The sequence below is a fragment of the Bos indicus x Bos taurus genome, chromosome 25, assembly GCF_003369695.1.
Source record: "Bos indicus x Bos taurus breed Angus x Brahman F1 hybrid chromosome 25, Bos_hybrid_MaternalHap_v2.0, whole genome shotgun sequence".
NCBI classification, from domain to species: Eukaryota; Metazoa; Chordata; class Mammalia; order Artiodactyla; family Bovidae; genus Bos; species Bos indicus x Bos taurus.
This window is the reverse complement of record NC_040100.1, coordinates 25,342,248-25,361,264: the sequence shown is the minus strand read 5'-3', so window position 1 is coordinate 25,361,264 and position 19,017 is coordinate 25,342,248. Positions and strand designations below refer to the sequence as shown.

Below are 19,017 nucleotides of genomic sequence, written 5' to 3'. Positions count from 1 at the left end.
CTATAAACTTGTGAGGAATTGACAGAACAAAGAAAGTTAGGCTTTCAGTCAGTTCAGTTCAGTCGCTCAGTCTTGTCAGACTCTTTGTGACCCCATGGACTGCAGCATGCCAGGCATCCCTGTCCATCACCAACTCCTGGAGCCTACTCAAATGCATTTCCATTGCGTCGGTGATGCCATCCAACCATCTCATCCTCTGTTGTCCCCTTCTCTTCCTGCCTTCAGTCTTTACCAGCCTCAGGGTCTTTTCCAATGAGTTGGTTCTTCTCATCAGGTGGCCAAAATATTGGACTTTAAGCTTCAGCATCAGTCCTTCCAATGAATATTCAGTACTGATTTCCTTTAGGATTGACTGGTTGGATCTCCTTGCAGTCCAAGAGACTCTCAAGGGTCTTCTCCAACACCACAGTTCAGAAGCATTAATTCTTCAGCACTCAGCTTTCTTTATAGTCCAACTCTGATTTCCATACATGACTACTGGAAAAACCATAGCCTTGACTAGATGGACCTTTGTTGGCAAAGTAATGTCTCTGCTTTTTAATATGCTGTCTAGGTTGGTCACAGCTTTTCTTCCAAGGAGCAAGCGTCTTTTAATTTCATGGCTGCAGTCACCATCTGCAGTGATTTTGGAGCCCAGGAAAATAAAGTCTGTCACTGTTTCCATTGTTTCCCCGTCTATTTGCCATGAAGTGATGGGACCAGATGCCATGATCTTTGTTTTCTGAATGTTGAGTTTTAAGCCAACTTTTTCACTCTCCTCTTTTCACTTTCATCAAGAGACTCTTTAGTTCTTCGCTTTCTGCCATAAGGGTGATGTCATCTGCGCATCTGAGGTTATTGATATTTCTCCTGGCAATCTTGACTCCAGCTTGTGCTTCATCCAGCCCAGCATTTCACATGATGTACACTGCATAGAAGTTAAATAAGTAGGGTAACAATATATAGCCTTGATGTACTCCTTTCTCGATTTGGAACCAGTCTGTTGTTTCATGTCCAGTTCTAACTGTTGCTTCTTGAACTGAATATAGATTTCTCAGGAGGCAGGTCAGGTCGTCTGGTATTCACATCTCTTGAAGAATTTTCCACAGTTTGTTGTGATCCACATAGTCAAAGGCTTTGGCGTCATCAGTAAAGCAGAAGTAGATGTTTTTCTGGAACTGTCTTGCTTTTTCGATGATCCAGCGGATGTTGGCAATTTGATCTCTGGTTCCTCTGCCTTTTCTAAATCCAGCTTGAATATTGGAAGTTCATGGTTCACGTACTGTTGAAGCCTGGCTTGGAGAATTTTGAACAATGCTTTGCTAGCATGTGAGATGAGTGCAGTTGTGCGGTAGTTTGAGAATTCTTTGTCATTGCCTTTCTTTGGGATTAGAATGAAAACTAACCTTTTCCAGTCCTGTGGCCACTGCTGAGTTTTCCAAATTTGCTGACATGTTGCGTGCGGCACTTTCACAGCATCATCTTTTAGGATTTGAAGTAGCTCAACTGGAAATTCATCATCTCCACTAGCTTTGTAGTGACTAAGGGTCACTTGACTTCACATTCCAGGATGTCTGGCTCTAGGTGAGTGATCATACCATCGTGATTATCTTGGTTGTGAAGATCTTTTTTGTACAGTTCTTCTGTGTATTCTTGCCATCTCTTCTTAATATCTTCTGCTTCTGTTAGGTCCATACCATTTCTCTCCTTTATTGTGCTCATCTTTGCATGAAATATTCCCTTGATATCTTTAATTTTCTTGAAGAGATCTCTAGCCTTTCCTAGTTAGGAAGGAAGAAAGATTAGTTCTCTAGTCTTTCCAAGTTAGGCTTTGGGTGCTTAATTAGTGAAGAATCTAAACAGCAGACCTGTGGTAGTAAAGAGATAATGAGGTTCATTTTATACACTGGAGAAGGGGACGACAGAGGATGAGATGGCTGGATGGCATCACTGACTCGATGGACATGAGTCTGAGTGAACTCTGGGATTTGGTGATGGACAGGGAGGCCTGGCGTGCTGCGATTCATGGGGTCACGAAGAGTTGGACACGACTGAGCAACTGAAGTGAACTGAACTGGCCCTGAATTCCCTGTCTCTGATGACAAGGGTGTCCTTCTACCTTCAGATTCAGGGAGAGCACTTCTCACATGGGAGACTTATTTCCTGCTTTCAGGAAGACAGAGAGGAGGGTCAAACTGTCCCTTTTTATATCATCTTTTTCTTAAGTAACTGTAATTCAAAATAATCAATATGCCATATTTTGGGGTGGCCTACTGTGGGCCCCAACACTAATAAGCACATAATAAATGAGAACAGATATTTAGTTGTATATCACATCATCTTGTTGTTTTGACTTTGTGCTTTTTGCAGCTGTTGATTTGCTAATAATTATTATAGAGGTGAAAAACACATTTGCAGTTAAATTTCAGGTCAGATTATATTTCTACTCATTCAATTAGCTTTGCAGAATTCTACTGATAAAGTTAAGAGTGATCTGAAAGGAGGAAAAGTATAATTTGATTTTTAAAACTCCATTAGGGCTGTTGATGACTAGTCTTCCAATTTATTCTTCAGGGTTTTGTTTGTTTTATTAATCAAGACTTGGTTGGTGGCATATTAAAAGGAGCTTGGAAGACTATTTCAGCAATGAATTCATCTGCAGTATTTTTGGAAGATGAAGGCAGTATATGATTAGTAAATGTGACCCAAAGGAACTAGGCAGATATATTGTGGTAGGAGTTTTCGTTTAAAAACAAAAACAAGCAGAGGCTGGTCTGTATTGTTCACTAGTTTTTCTCCTTTCCTACACCCAAAGTGAAATTTATTTGGAAAGGGATAGAAGTAAAATGACATGGGGTTTCATTTCTTTGGTACTGTGTTAGATTTCTGGGTTGGTGGGGCTTACTAAGTAAAGCCAGTTAACTGCTGACTAGATTTGGGGTTCATACAAATATTAATAAAGTTAAGAAGCTGCGAATGGAGGTGGGTTTGAGGGGGGAGGGATGAATTCAAGGCATTTGGAGGCCAAGGAAACAAAGAGGCCAGCTTCCTGTGCTGTGACAATTTTCTGAGTTTTTAAGTAGTATCTCTTCCGCCTTTTATGTTCTAGTTGTCATGCATTCTTACTCTGTGTATACTGTAAACACCATAAGAAGTTATTTTTTGTAGTTGATTTAGTTTTACCTGTACCTTGATCTTTTGTGCTCTTTTGTACATATTGCATATATGCATTGTTGTTGTTGTTCAGAAGCTCAGCCGTGTGCAACTCTTTGTGACCCCATGAACTGTAGCACACCAGCCCTCCCTGTCCATCACCAACTCCTGGAGCTTGCTTAAACTCATGTCCATCAAGTCAGTGATGCCATCCAACCATCTCATCCTCTCTTGTCCCCTTTCTCCTCCTGCCTTTAATCTGTCCCAGCATCAGGGTCTTTTCCAATTAGTCGGTTCTTCGCATTAGGTGGCCAAAGTATTGGAGCTTCAGCTTCAGCATCAGTCCTTCCGATGAATATTCAGGACCGATTCATTTTATATATATATACATATATATATATATAAACACATATACATGTGTATCACATATGCAGATAACACCACCCTTATGGCAGAAAGAGAAGAGAAACTAAAGAGCTTCTTGAAAGTGAAAGAGGAGAGAGAAAAAGCTGGCTTAAAACTCAACATTCAGTAAACTAAGATAATGGTATCCAGTCCCATCACTTCATGGCAAATAAATGGGGAAACAGGGGAAACAGTGACAGACTTTATTTTCTTGGGCTGCAAAATCACTGCAGATGGTGATTGCAGCTATGAAATTAAAAGATGTGCGCTTCTTGGAAGAAAAGCTATGACCAACCTAGACAGCATATTAAAAAGCAGAGATATTACTTGGCCAACAAAGGTCTGTCTAGTCAAAGCTATGGTTTTTCCAGTAGTCATGTATAGATGCAGTCCATGGGGTCACAAAGAGTCGGACATGACTCAGTGACTGAACTGAACTGAAATACATATTGTTGCTAAGTCACTTCAGTCGTGTCCGACTCTGTGCGACCCCATGGATGGCAGCCCACCAGGCTCCTCCGTCCCTGGGATTCTCCAGGCAAGAACACTGGAGTGGGTTGCCATTTCCTTCTCCAATGCATGAAAGTGAAAAATGAAAGTGAAGTCTCTCAGTTGTGTCCGACTCTGTGGGACCCCATGGACTGCAGCCTACGAGGCTCCTCCATCCATGGGATTTGCCAGGCAGGAGTACTGGAGTGGGGTGCCATTTCCTTCTCCAGAAATACATACACACATGCATATTTTTTGCTTTCAGCTGGGATAATTTTCCTTCTACTTTCAGCATTTAAAAAAAAATGTGTGGTTCTGCTACTGCTGCTTTTCTCCCTTTTCTTTGACGGGAAACTTCTTTGTTTTGCTATAATGTTTGCAAGATAGTTTAACTAGGTCTAAAATTCTTGGTTAGCAATTATTTTCTTTCAGTACTGTATTACTCCAGTATCCCTTTTCTGGATCCTTGTTCTGGATCCTTATTCTGGATCTCATTTTATGCAGAGATAATAATCTTAGTGTTGTCCTTTGGTAATAACGTATCTTTATTTCTCTTAAGAAATTCTCATTTTAGTTTTTAGCCATTTTACTATGAAGGCCCTAAGTATGGTTGTTTTTTGTTTTGTTTTTATACTCGTCTTGCTTGGGGCACAAGTGTTTCTTGAATCTCAGAATTGATGTCTTTAGTTTGGGAATATTATCTGTTCAAATGCTGCTTCTGCCTGTTCTTTCTCTCTCCTTCAAGATTCAGATATGTGTGTTAGGCGTTTCTTCGTGTCATTTTCGTCTTTTCCACTCTTCTGTGCTTTTCATGTTTTCTCCTTTCCGTGCCTCAATGTGAATAATCTCTCCCCCTTTATTTTTCTTTTCACTAATCCCTTCACTTGTTGGTTCTCCACCAGACTGGTGAAACTGTCTGCTCTTCATCTATTTGGCCTCTTCCTCTTGCTCCATACAGCTTAACTGGTGACTACTTTGAAGGGAAACCAGGACCAAATCTCTCACTTCTCAGCCTTCCCTTTTCTTCAGAAGCTCTTCCATTAAGCCCTGGCTGTCTCCATAGCCCTGAACCCCAGTTTCTGTCTCCAGCCTTGTGAGTTTTCCTTAAAGCTCTTTGGCTGCTCTGCCTCCTAGCAGCCGCCCTCTGCCTGGCTTCAGCCTCACGTCCCATGTCAAGAATCAACAGTGCCCAGCCAGAGATAGCCAGCAAGAAGTTGGCTTCACCTCACTGAACTTCCCTTTGTTCTGGTGTCTGGCCTCATGGGTTTTGTTTGCCTTGGCAGCTCTTTATACCTTCAAACCATTAAAAAATTAAAAAAAATTTACCATTACTTACTGGTCTTGGTAGAAATACTGTTCCACTGTCAATTGTCTCATCAAAAACAGTTTTTTTTTTTTTAGCAAAAAGTTTTTAATATGTATGCATCTCCAACTAAATTGGTTTCTGGGTTTTGCTGTTTACCAGGCATTCCAGGAATAGGAACTACAAGGCTGAGTTTGCGTCATGCCGATTGGAGGCTGTACCGCTGGAGTTTGGGGACTATCACCCACTGAAACCAATAACGGTAAGTTTTGTCAAGGGTCCCCCTGTGACATTCCTATTCCATAAAATTATAGACAGCGTTCCTGGTTCTTTCTCATTTTGTCAGCGGTAGCTGATTTTGGATTTTTAAATCTACCAGTTTGTTCTCTGCCCCATTTTTTGTGGAGGTTTCACCCACCATCATTTTGATTCCCTTTGTCATGTTAGTGAGGTGGTCACGAGTGTGGGATGCCTTTGTTCCTGATTTGGAGGCTCCTATTTAAGTATTGAGGTCACTGTAATTACTGTTACCTCCATTGTACGGGTGTACCATATTTTGTTTATCCAGTCACCCAAGTGACGTTTTTGACTATTTGTACTTTTTGCTTTTTTAAAACAGTTCATTTATTTAGTTTTTGGTTGCACTGAGTCTTCGTTGCTTTGTGCCAGCTTTCTCTGGTTGTGGTGAGTGGGAGCTGCTCTAGTTTTGGCGCACAGGCTTCTTATTGCAGTGGTTTCTCTTCTTGTGGGGCACAGGCTCTCGGTGCACAGGCTTCAGTAGTTACAGCGTGTTGGCTTCAGAAGTTCCAGCACATTGGCTCAGTACTTTTGGTCCACAGGCTTTGGTGCTCTGCGGCATGTGGAATCTTCCCGGAGCAGGGATTGAACCCACGTCCCCTGCATTGGATTCTTATCCACTGTACTACCAGGGAAGTTTCTGTTTATAGTTTTTTATTATTATGAATAATGCTGCTGTAAACATTCATTATGTCTTAATTTCTTTCAGGCAGGTTTATGGGAGAGATCAGAAAGTTGTAAAAGTTTTGATTCCTCCTGCTCTTAGTTTTCTAGCAATAAGTTGTTTATTTATTTCACTAAATGAAGCTAGGGTGCCAGTAGGGGTTTTGAGGCAAGGAATATGGTTAGGGTTCATATTCTAAGGGAAGTGGGAAAGAGAGCAGACCAAGGGCTTGTAAAAGGAATGTTAAGTGGCATACAGATGCCTGCTGAAATTGGAGACCCTTGGATCTTTGTGGTTGTGAGATATTCTTAGATGCACTAGCTGCCTGGTGGAAGAAGCAGAGAAGTCTCTGAGCTCAGAGAACAGATTTGGTCAGAGTGAGAGTGTGAGAGCTGGAAGCGAAGGAAATTGTGATCAGAATATTATATTGTTGTTAAGATTCTGACAGGGTACAGTTTTGGGGTTGAAAATGTTGTGAATTTGTCATATGGACATTATTTAACTGAGGCTTCTTTTTGCAGAGTCGCAAAGAGTAGGATAAAGCATGGAAAATTAGATAAATGTCCAGAGCAAAAATAAGGCGGGTAGTAGAGGAAATAACCACATGTCAGTGGCAAGGCAGATCAGTCAGTCAGGGGCCAAGTCAGGCAACAGAAACGATAGAAGATTTTTGAACAGAGAAATTTAAAGAATTGTTAATTAGTAAAAGATAGTTAATTACTATAAAGGATGAAACAGGGCTAAAGCAGGAGTTGGCATTATTACGGCCAGTAGCCCAGTTTTGTAAATAAAGTTTTATTGGAACACAGCCATGATCATTCATTTATATATTATCTGTTTTCATGCAGAGTTGAATTTGGACAGATTGTTTGGCCCACAAAGCCTAAAATATTTGCCTTATAACAGTGCCAACCTTGTTGTAAGAAGTCCAAAAGTACCAGGTACAAAGATGCAGACATCAACTCCAGGTTGAGGAACAGTGGCTAGTGAAGGAACTTTGAGGACTTATGATAGAGCCTCTCCCCCAACCCCAGGCTGAAATTCAGCATCGTTGAAGAGGGTATGGCTGTCACAGGAACACGCAGGTTGCCTATGTCAAAGAAACTTGATAGAGCTGTCAGATGGGAAGAGCGTGGCCTGAGGGTACAGCTGGAACTGGTCTTTGAGGACCACTGGGCTTCTATACTGAATTTTAAAATGGACTGGAACCCTGATGAGAATATCTTCCTGCTGCTGTTGCCTTTGAGTGCCCTCTATTCACGAAATCTAACACTGTGCTAGCTGGCAAGGAGGAATGTTTATAAGGTCTAGTTCTAGTATCACAACGTACAGCAAAGGGTGGATTTGGAACTGATACACAATAAATTGATAACTGGTGCATAAAAATGATGAACAGTATAGGAGAATGGCATGAGCCTCAAAGGTTTTTGCGTGAAAGTGGAAGGATAAAAGAAAGCAGAAACATAAGTAAGCAAAAATGGGGAGCTTCAGGATCTGAGGACTACAAGGTAATTAGGTGTTTGAGAAAATGAGGTGGTTTCATTTAAGCATGAACATAAGAGAAAGAATATTTGGTTTATGGTAGCTAAGCCTCAAAGGTGAAAAATTTAAAAATTTTAAGGGATTGTACAGTACTGAGTTTCAGCCCTTCCTTGCAGTACTTGGCGTTTAAGTTTGGTGTAATACTTGATGAATTAATTCATTATATAAACACTTGCCAGGTGATGCTAGTGGTAAAGAACCGGCCTGCCAATGCAGGAGACATTAGAGGTGTGGGTCAAACCCTGGGTCGTGAGATCCCTGGAAGAGGGCATGGCAACCGGCTCTGGTATTCTTGCCTGGAGAATCCCGTGGCAGGCTACAGTCCATAGGGTCACAAAGAGTGGGACGTGACTGAAATGACTTAGCACAAACACTAATTACTAATATGGAGTGCTGTCTTAAGTAGCATCTTAGTCTATTTGTGAGTTTATTTAAAAAACAAAACAAAAAGCAGGCAAGAGATATAGATGGTCCCTCTTGGGTTAGCACTTTTTTTATTAGCAAGTAATAGATGCCGTGTGGTTGTCATCTTGGTTGGGATGAGGTTGACAGATGCCAGTGGATATTAAGGACGTTAAGTTTCTGAATGACAGAGAACCTGAAAACGTGGGGGTGATTCCATAAAGCAGGCGATCATAAGACTGAGCTTCAACCTCACAGGGCCCTCAAATCCCCATGGGCTTATGTGGCTGCAGCTGACCCACCAGTGAGTTGGTTCCAATCTCAGGAGCTCAAACCCAGCAGCAAGGAGAGTCTTCTCTGCGGTTTCTGTGTGCTCAGTTGGGATACATGTCCTTCCCCGAATCAACCCTGGTGACTGGGGTGTAGAATATGCTGGTTGATTGGGTTGGGGCTCGTGCCCACCATGGGAACCGGGAGTCCACTCCACCAGGCCTGTAAGAGCTGAGAGTCAGGTAGGGCTACTTTCATTTCCAAAGAAAATCGAGACTGTTGAGCCTAGGAGATGGGGGAATGGATGCCAGGCAGGCAGGAACGACAGACATGCCCCAGTGGAGGCACTTCACCCGACTCCCCGCATTTAGACCACAGGGTTAGGGCAGGGCCTTCAGTCAAGCAGCCCTAGCTTCAGACTCCAGCAGCAAATTTGGGGGTCCCTTGGCCACCCACACTTCTGATCAACTGGCTCCAAATCCATGGTTTCTGGAGATCTCCCTTTTTTTTATGAGTCAACTTTTCATTTCCCTGACCAATACTTCCAGTTGTGTCTCTGATGCTGTGTTTAAAATCTTTAGAGTCCCTCAAAACAGCATTCAGGCTTCCTGTATCCAGAGACAGGGACCCAGAGGCAAAAATGGTTGGGCTCCAGGCTGTTTTCAGGTGGGACAGTGGCAGACATTCCTGTGCAAGTCTGTGTCAGCTTTTAACTGAAATGCCTTTAAGTTCTCCATCCCGAAAGTCTTCTGTGGCATCTGTGACAGAAATACACCATCCTCATATACACAGCTCCGTGGGGGTGGGGGCAAGGTGGGGGCATTACATCAGTACCATCCAGACTTCTTATTCAGCTGGAAACTGGACTTCTGGTTCAATTTAATAACAAGAAGATGTGCAAAACTGTGGTGAGTATCCTGGCTCTTCCTCGAGCTAGAGCTCAGTGTGAATGGAAGCACTACCCACGATAAACGTGAATTAGGCTCTATTAAAAAAAATAAAAATAAAGTTGCTGCTGTCTCTGTGAGTACTTCTAAAAATCCAGGGATGCCACATCTCATTCCTCATCCAGATGTGGCCAGTTCCTCAGGCAAAGCTACATGGGAAGCATAAAAACCTTTTGTTAACTTTTGAGGGATATAGATTTTTTTTTTTTTTTTAATTATTTAGTTAGCCGTACTGGGTCTTAGTTTCGGCATATGGGATCTTTTATCTTTAGTTGCAGCATGTGGAATCTAGTTCCCTGACCAGGGATCGAACCCCAGGCCCCCGGCATTGGAAGCATGGAGACCTCACCACTGGACCACCCGGGAAGTCCCTATAGGAAGGATTTTTTATTCCCCCAACCAACAAAAATTATGTATCCACACACACACTCAGACACATACATATCCATATTTAAGGAAGGTTTTCTTCCATGAGTTCAGGACTCCAGAATCTGGCCTCCCCCAGGCCGAGAGACACTGCCTATTAACTGCACAGATCCGATAAACTAACGTACTGTATGTGGCTCCTCACAACTGAGAGGGCAGGGGCAAAGAGAGTGGCTACTTCTGGGGGACTTGCTTTTTGTCTGAAATCCAGTCTGCTCAGCAACACTCCAGGGTCTGGGAGAGGTTCTGTGGGTGTGAGATGGTGGATGACCTGATGGTCCCAGCCCACTGTGATTGGGTACCAAGTAGCATCTCTCACAAAGTCTCTGTGGACTTGGCTTCTAAACACTCTGGAAAGGCCTCAGTCCATAGCGAGTGAGCAGTGCTCACTGACAAAAGCTAGGAAGGAGAACCGAGTGGGGAGAACACCAGCCCAGTGACACCCTGGGAGTGCGCAGCTAGCTGAGGGCACAGCTCGCACTCTTGGTGTCTGCAAGGGAGACAGTCCCATTCTCAGCACCGAAGACAACTTCGTTCTGCTGAGGAGGCCCAGCCAGCGAGGTAGGAAGGTAGCCAGAGGCACTGCAGTCCTTCTGTGGTGCTGGCTTGAGACAGCCGGTATCCTGCAGTAAAATTCCATTGTCCTCACCACCTGGAAGAATCCTTGTGGGGAGAGGCAGCAGCGCAGGTGACCTGCCCAGAGTGAGCTCGGAATGAATTCAAAACTTTGATGCAGAAGTCTTCTACTGCGGACTTTTCTGCTGTGTGCTAGAACTCAGGTCACTGACTGTAGACACAGTGTCATCGTGCTCACACTTGCAGAACTTGCTGACAACAAGTGTCTCCTTCTCATCCAGCTCCTCCAGTTCAACAGTGCCTGAATCAGAAGCCACTAGGATACCCCTGTCCTGTACCCAAGTGAGGCCAGCCTCCCTGGCCTCCGTTTGGGGGTTTGGGGGTGAGGTTTCCTTCCTCATCTCCACAATTCCAACTCCAACCTAGAGTCAGACTGGATGCCCATTGGAGATTCAGCTCTGTGACCCCCGTGTCCCTCAGGTTTGATAATTTTCTAGAACAACTCACAGAACTGAGACAAGTGCAGTACTTACGCTTACAGTTTTGTTATAAAAGATGCACATGAGGACTAACCAAATATAGGGCAAGGTCTGGCAGGGTCCCAAACACAGAGCTTCCGTGCCTTCTGCCTGTGCAGTCAGGGTGCATCACCTCCCAGCACATCATCTATTTGACTGGGAAGCTCCACTGAGCTTTGGTGTCCAAACTTTCTGTTGGGGTTTTGTTTACATAGGCATGATTGGCTGATTCCTTGGCCGCATGATCGAACTTTATCTCCAGCTTCCCCCAGCCTCCACTGGGGTGGGGCTTGGGAGTCTACATAAGCCACCAGGTGCAATGGATGCTGCTTGTCCAGAGACCACACTTTTGAGTAAGAAGGCCCCATGAAAAATCAGTTATATCATCACCTCCTAATCTACAGAGGCCCCGTCTCTCCCTTCCTAATCCTAGCTTCTCAGCTTCTCTTCCTCAACAGCTGGGATTCTGAGTCATGTCAGCTTTTCATGAAAAATAAGGGTCTCTGCTGCAAAGGAATGGTCAGTTCATAATGAAACAAGGGAAAACCCATTTGAGTATCTCATTGGGAGAAGTCATAGGAGACTTCCATTTTACCTCCCCAATTTTTCTCCACAGGTCACAGAGTCAAAGACAAAGAAAGTGAGCCGGAAGGGAAGCACTTCTTCCACATCCTCTTCATCCTCCAGCTCCGTGGTGGACCCGCTGAGCAGCGTCCTGGATGGGACTGACCCCCTCTCCATGTTTGCAGCCTCTGCTGACCCTGCAACCCTGGCGGCTGCCATGGTAACGCTGTCAGCTGGATGGGTCCTGTGGGTGCCAGGATGGGGGTTTTCATTCAACAAGTAATGCGCAGCAGAGTCTGATGGCACTGCTGCTGAGAGGCTGGAGTAGATCCTGGAAACTACTGCAACTGCTTTTTTTTAAAGTGTTTAAAATTCTTCATTTCACTCTTTTTATGTTCTTTCCTTTGGATTTTATGTAATTATATGAGTAATTCACTAATTTTTCATTTAAAAAATCAAATATTATCAGTGAAGTCAACCCATCCTCACTCTGTTCTCCACTCTGGAGGTCAGCAGTATTACCAGTGTAAATGCATATCATTAAACTTTTTGTTTGTATTTTCATAGATATTTATGACAGTAGTTTCTGAGCATTTACATACATACTCATATATAAATAATAGCCACAACAGTAATAACAGTATCGGCTAACAGCATGGCTGGAGTTTTACAGTAAATTCCAAGTTTAGTTCCCATGCTGCCTTGTGCAAGAGGTATTATAAGCCTCATTTAAAGAGGACCACACAGAGGAACAAATAAGTTAAGTCACATCCAAGCTAGAATTCAAGTCCTGGCCTGACTTCACCATCACTCTTTGCTGGCATTGCATACATCTGTTTACTTTCTTTTTCTTTTTTAACATATATATATATTTTTTTAACTTGACCACATGTCTTGGAGAACTTTCTATATTAGTACTTATAGAACAACTTTCTTATTTTGAATCCGGCATTGTATCATAAGGAGCAGGACATGCTTTAATTTGCCACGATGGACACGTCAACTGTGCATGTGGTGTTTGGTGGTACAGGCAGTGGTGCATTGGTCCTTGAACGGACGTAGATCTTGGTGCCCACGCACAAGGGTTTCTATAGGGTAACTTGTTAGGAGTTCATTACTGGGTTAAGGCAATGTGTGTATAAGATTTTGATGGCTACTGCCAGATTGTTCTCCAGAAAGGGCTTACCAGTTTACACTTTCATTAGCATAGCAGTATTTTGGAGTGCCTGTCCCCTGTATCCTTGCCAACTAGGATTATTATGAGTCATTGAAAACCTTGTTTTTAAATCTTTGGCCACACCTTGTGGCATGTGGAACTTCCCTGACCAGGGATCGAACCTGCACCTTCTGCCATGGAAATGTGGAGTCTTAACCCCTGGACCACCTGCAAAGTCCTAAATCTTGCCATTCTGATTGTTGAAAAATAATCTCTTTTACTTTGCCTTTCCTTCATTCTTAATGAGTTTGAGCATCTGTTGATAGGTTTGTTGGCCTTTTGTGGTGAATTAACTTGAAAATTTTTTATCATAGTAAACCTTTAGATATATCTATTATCAGTTCAGTTTAGTTGCTCAGTCATGTCCGACTCCTTGTGACCCCATGAACTGCAGCACGCCAGGCTTCCCTGTCCTACACCAACTCTCTTGCTCAAACTCATGTCTATTGAGTCAGGGATGCCATCCAATCATCTTATCCTCTGTGGTCCCCTCCTTCTGCTTTCAATCTTTCCTAGCATCAGGGCCTTCAAATGAGTCAATTCTTCCCATCATGTAGTCAAAGTATTGAAGTTTCAGCTTCAGCATCAGTACTTCCAATGAATATTTGGGACTGATTTCCTTTAGGATTGACTGGTTGGATCTCCTTGCAGTCCAAGGGACTCTCAAGAATCTTCTCCAACACCACAATTCAAAAGCATCAATTCTTCGGCGCTCAGCTTTCTTCATAGTCCAACTCTCACATCCATACATGACTACTGGAAAAACCATAGCTTTGACTATAGGGACCTTTGTTGACAAAATAATGTCTCTGCTTTTTCATATGCTGTCTAGCTTAGTCATAGCTTTTCTTCTAAGGAGCAAGCTTTTTTTTAATTTGATGACTGCAGTCACCGTCTGTAGTGATTTTGGAGCCCCCCCAAAATAAAGTCTCTCACTGTTTCCATTGTTTCCCCATCTGTTTGCCATGAAGTGATGGCACCAGATGCCACTATCTTAGTTTTCTTAATGCTGAGTTTTAAGCCAACTTTTTGACTTTCCTATTTCACTTTCATCAAGAGACTGTTTAGTTCTTCTTTGCTTTCTGCCATCAGGGTGGTGTCATCTATGTATCTGAGGTTATTGATATTTCTCCCAGCAGTCTTGATTCTAGCTTGTGCTTCATCCAGCCTGGCATTTCACATGATGTACTCTGCATATAAGTCACATCAGCAGGGTGACAATATACAGCCTTGACATACTCCTTTCCCAATTTGAAACCAGTCTGTTATTCCATGTCCAGTTCTAACAATTGCTTCTTAACCTGCGTACAGATTTCTCAAGAGGCAGGTCAAGTGGTCTGGTATTCCCATCTCTTTCAGAATTTTCCACAATTTGTTGTTATCCACACATTCAAAGGCTTTGGCATAGTCAGTAAAGCAAAAGTAGATGTTTTTCTGGAACTCTTGCTTTTTCAACGATCCAACAGATATTGGCAATTTGATCTCTGGTTCCTCTGCCTTTTCTAAATCCAGCTTGAGCATTTGGACATTCACTGTTCACATATTTTTGAAGCCTGACTTGAAGAATTTTGAGCACTACTTTGCTAGCGTGTGAGATGAGTGCAATTGTGTGGTAGTTTGAGCACTCTTTGGCATTGCCCTTCTTTGGGATTGAAATGAACACTGACCTTTTCCAGTCCTGTGGCTACCTTTGAGTTTTCCACATTTGCTGGCATATTGAGTGTAGCACTTTCACAGCATCATCTTTTAGGATGTGAAATAGCTCAACTGGAATTCTATCACCTCCACTAGCTTTGTTCATTGTGATGTTTCCTAAGGCCCACTTGACTTCATACTCCAGGATGTCTGGCTCTAGGTGGATGATCACACTGTTGTGATTACCTGGGTCACGAAGGTCTGTTTTGTCTAGTTTTTCTGTGTACTCTTGCCACCTCTTCTAATATCTTCTGCTTCTGTTAGGTCCATAACCATTTCTGTCCTTTATTATGCCCATCTTTGCATGAAATATTCCCTTGGTATCTCTAATTTTCTTGAAGCGATCTCTAGTCTTTCCCATTCTATTGTTTTCCTATATTTGCATTGATCACTGAGGAAGACTTTCTTATCTCTCCTTGCTACTCTTTGGAACTTTGCATTCAAATGGGTATATCTTTCCTTTTCTCCTTCACCTTTCTCTTCTTTTCTCAGCTATATGTAAGGCTTCCTCACAAATAAGGAGGTCTCCTCCTTGTAAGGCTCAGAGGGTAAAGTGTCTGCCTGCAATGTGGGAGACCCAGGTTCGATCCCTGGGTTGGGAAGATCCCCTGGAGAAGGAAATGGCAGCCCACTCCAGTACTCTTGCCTGGAAAATCCCATGCACGGAAGAGCCTGGTAGGCTACAGTCCATGGGGTCGCAAAGAGTTGGACACGACTGAGTGACTTCACTTTCACTTTCTTTCCTCCTTGTAAGGATCTATTATATTCTATAGTAAAGGACTATCGGCCTTCTGTTCATGCTTTTTTTTTTTTTTTAACCTTGTTGAGGCATAATTGACAAATAAAATTGAAATGTATTTAAAATAGCCAATGTGATGGTTTGATACACATATACATTGTGAAAACATTCCGTACATTGAGTTAACTTGTCTATCACCTCACATATTTACCCTTTGGTTTTTTTTATGAGAACATTTAAGTTCTACTGTCTTAGCAAATTTCAGTTATCCAATACCGTTATCAACTATTATCACCATGGTTACTTATACTTTTTAAGATAATTGCTACTGAAGAGATTGTCTTGCCTTTCCTTAGGACAGCTCCAGAAAGAAACGTGACAGGGATGATAACTCCATTGTAGGATCAGATTTTGAGCCTTGGGCCAGCAAACGAGGAGAAATCCTTGCCCGGTACACTACCACGGAAAAGCTCTCTATTGTAAGTACCAGTACACTTTTCTCCCAGTGTCTACTTCAGATGTAGTAGTCATTTCTTTTTGTTACTACGATTCTACGCCTGATTCCAGCATATAGGTTCCCAGTCCTCTGCCCCTGACCCCGCCAGCAATTCTTCAGTACAGCTCAGTGTCCTGTAAATCAACTCAATTGTGATCCTGGAGAAGGCAATGGATCCCACAGGTTAAGGGCTCAGTCCCACATCCGACTCCAGTCAAAAGTCCATGTTGTTACTCTGCTTCTGACCAACTAGCTATAAATCAGAGGTTCCCATGACCACCCTTTGGGTTCACTTATTATTAATTCCCTAATGATTCAGATGGTAAAGTATCTGTCCAATCCCTGGGTTGGGAAGATACCCTGGAGAAGGGAATGGCAACCCACTCCAGTTTTCTTGCCTGGAGAATTCCATGGACAGAGGAGCCTAGTTGGGCTAAAGTCCCTGGAGTTGCAAAGAGTTGGACACAACTGAGCATCTAACACTTTGGGCTTCCCTGAAGGCTCAGTGGGTAAAGAATCTACCTGCAGTGCAGAAGATACAGGAGTGGTGGGTTTGATCCCTTGGTTGGGAAGATCCCCTGGAGGAGGGAAATGCCAATGCATTCTTGTATTCTTGCCTGAAAAATCCCATGGACAAGAAGAGCCTGGTGGGCTACTGTCCAAAGGGTCGCAAAGACCCAGACACAAGGACTAACCACACAATAATTTGTTAGAATGTCTCACAGAACTGAGAAATCGGTTGATTCACTAGATTACTGGTTTATTACTAGGAATATTAAAGGATATGAGCCAATAAGCAGACGAGGAGATAACCTAGAGTGAGGTCCTGAACAAAGGAGCATCTGTTCACATGGAGTTTGGGGTGCAGCATGGCAGCATGTGGGTGTGTTCTGGTTCACCAACCTGGAAGCTCTCTGAACCCCATCTTTCTGGGTTTCTATGGAGGCTTCATTACATAGGAGGATTTGTTAAGTTGTTGGCCACTGGTAATTGCCCCTAGTCCCTCTCTCCTTTTGGGAAATCAGGGAGGTGGGACTGAAAGGTTGCTTCCCCTGATAAACAGCCCTCATCTTTTGGTGCTGCAATAAACCCACCTCATTAACATAACAAAAGACTCCTGGATTGTTCTCATCTAGGAAATTCCAAGGATTAGGAGTTTTGTGCCAGGTATCTAGACAAAGACTAAGCATGTGTTTCTTATTATAAGTCACAGTATTCTTATTATAAATTATCTCTCTTCATAACTCGTCTGGTTATTGGTTCATATCTTTTAATATCCTTAGTAATAAACCAGTCATCTAGTGAGTCAACTGATTTCTCAGTTCTGTGAGCCGTTCTAACAAATTAATTTCTTTTTTTTTGCCTAGTTTCTTTTTCTTTTTGCCTAGTTTCTTTTTCAGTTGGTATGTCATTATTAGTTAGGAAAAACATGTTGATTGGTTGCTCAAAAAATGTGTTAAGAATTAGGTATCAGGCACAGTTCAGAAAAAGAATTGGAGTCACACAGTCCCATCTCGGGGGGAGGTGAGAGTTATGAAGGGTGGAGAGAGCCATCCTGAAGGTTAACTTCTTACTGTTCTTCAGAGAGTCCCACTGGTGGATTTTCTGCCAGGGCCAGAAGTTCACTGTTTCTTTAGATGATGGCCACTGGGTCAAGTTGTTGGCTCGTGACCGGAGTTTACCCCGTACTCTGCAAGTTGCTCAACTGGGGTAAGCAGGTTAATGCTTACGTACTTGAGGACTAGATTGTAACTTAAGCCTTCCCTAAGGCTTCATCTCTCTCCACACTGGAAAGATGCCTGCAGGCTGGTGGTCCAGGGCTGTGTGGCACCTCTGAAGTCATTAGGAACCCGACTCTTTCTGTCTTGCTGCTCTGTCTTGTTCAGTGTCACCTCATGTCCAAATTGTTAGACAGTGGAAGGGAAGAAGTGGGATGCACCCTCTCACATTCAGGAACACTTCCTGAGTTCACTCAACACGTCCAGTTACATTTGTCTTGAAGGTCGTCATGGGCTGTTCACAGTGCATCCATCAGAAATTGGGTCTGTGAGCAGGGAGGAAGGGGTGAACTCAGCAGCTAGGACGGTTCAAGTCCCTTCTTCCAGAGTCTGTACTTGTTAAAAAGAATGGTGGCAGAATTGCTGGTCTATTTAAAATTTTTTCTTACTGTTTTCTGATAGCATTGAGTTAATGTAGAGCCATGATTCTTAACCAGGTGACATGTGGCAATGTCTGGAGACATTTTGGTTGTCATAGCCATGGCGTGCTACTGGTATCTATGTGGAGAAAACAGAGATCATGCTAAACATCCTGCAGTGCGCAGGACAGCCCCCCCACAACAGTTTTCCACCCATTAGCGTCAGTATTGCCAAGGTTATGAAACCTTGATTTATTAGAGTGCGCTGAAGGCTGTCACGTGCCACCATCGTTCTCAAAATCTTGCTCTTTGTTGTCTCGCTTTGAGAGTCTTGAATTGACTAGAAATTTGAATCTCTAGTAGTTTCTAGTGAGCAGTATTTTCTTCCTTTGAATGAATATTTCTGTTTTTCATTTGGATAAGTAAATGGTTTTATCACATAATGATGACTCCTGTGGAATAACTTTTTTTTTTTTTTTTTTTTTGCCTCTGCAGAATCTTTTTATGGGATCTGAAAAAGGTGAGTTTTTGATGTTGTTACTGTTTTGGTGGAGAATTCTCCCATTACCTTTGAAATAGCTTTCCAAAGAAAAAAAGTTTGTAGTATCCAATTCTGATGTTTAATTCAGTTCAAGCTATTATTTCCTAGATTATATATAAAGCAGTAGAATTGAAATACATACTTAAATGATGAATGAAAGAAAAAAAGACCAAAGAAGCTACTACTAGGAGTAAAACAGAAACCTTGATTTTGGGGTTACAGAGCGGTAGTCACCCCTCTTGTATGCCTCCTCACTGGCTGGGGAATGGTTGAAATTCTCCTTTTTAGAGATTCTTTCCTTTGCTTTACATCTTTATCCCTTTTGAAAACACAGATCTGCCAATAAGGGGAATCACACATTCAGTTTTACCAGCCACTGGTCCCTAAACACAGCAGTTCTCAATTTATTCTGCCAGGAGACATTGTCTGGACCAGAGCATCTCATACTAGCTTTGCAGCAGGGTCATCTGGGGATAAATATATATTTATATATATATATATAAATAAAATATATATTGCATATATAATTATATATATATAAATAAAATATATATTGCATATATAATTATATATATATAAATATATATATAAATAAAATATATATTGCATATATAATTATATATATATAAATATATATTTATATTTCATGCAAATATAG

General features: G+C 42.4%; 1 protein-coding gene and 1 pseudogene across 5 annotated transcripts in view; one reads left to right on the top strand and one right to left on the bottom strand.

Annotated features, from left to right (window-relative positions):
* Positions 1–19,017, top strand: part of VPS35L (VPS35 endosomal protein sorting factor like) — a 138,311-nt gene that overhangs the window by 4,481 nt on the left and 114,813 nt on the right. For 4 of the 5 annotated variants that reach the window (XM_027528171.1, XM_027528175.1, XM_027528172.1 and 1 more), the window contains exons 2-5: positions 5,492–5,591; positions 11,588–11,755; positions 15,542–15,664; positions 18,314–18,338. In XM_027528171.1, the coding sequence (XP_027383972.1) occupies positions 5,492–5,591; positions 11,588–11,755; positions 15,542–15,664; positions 18,314–18,338 (416 nt within the window). Of the gene's footprint in view, positions 1–1,527; positions 1,564–5,491; positions 5,592–11,587; positions 11,756–15,541; positions 15,665–18,313; positions 18,339–19,017 lie in introns of those variants that run through there. The other variant, XM_027528173.1, reaches the window with a different exon arrangement.
* LOC113883951 lies at positions 9,776–10,919 on the bottom strand (annotated as a pseudogene).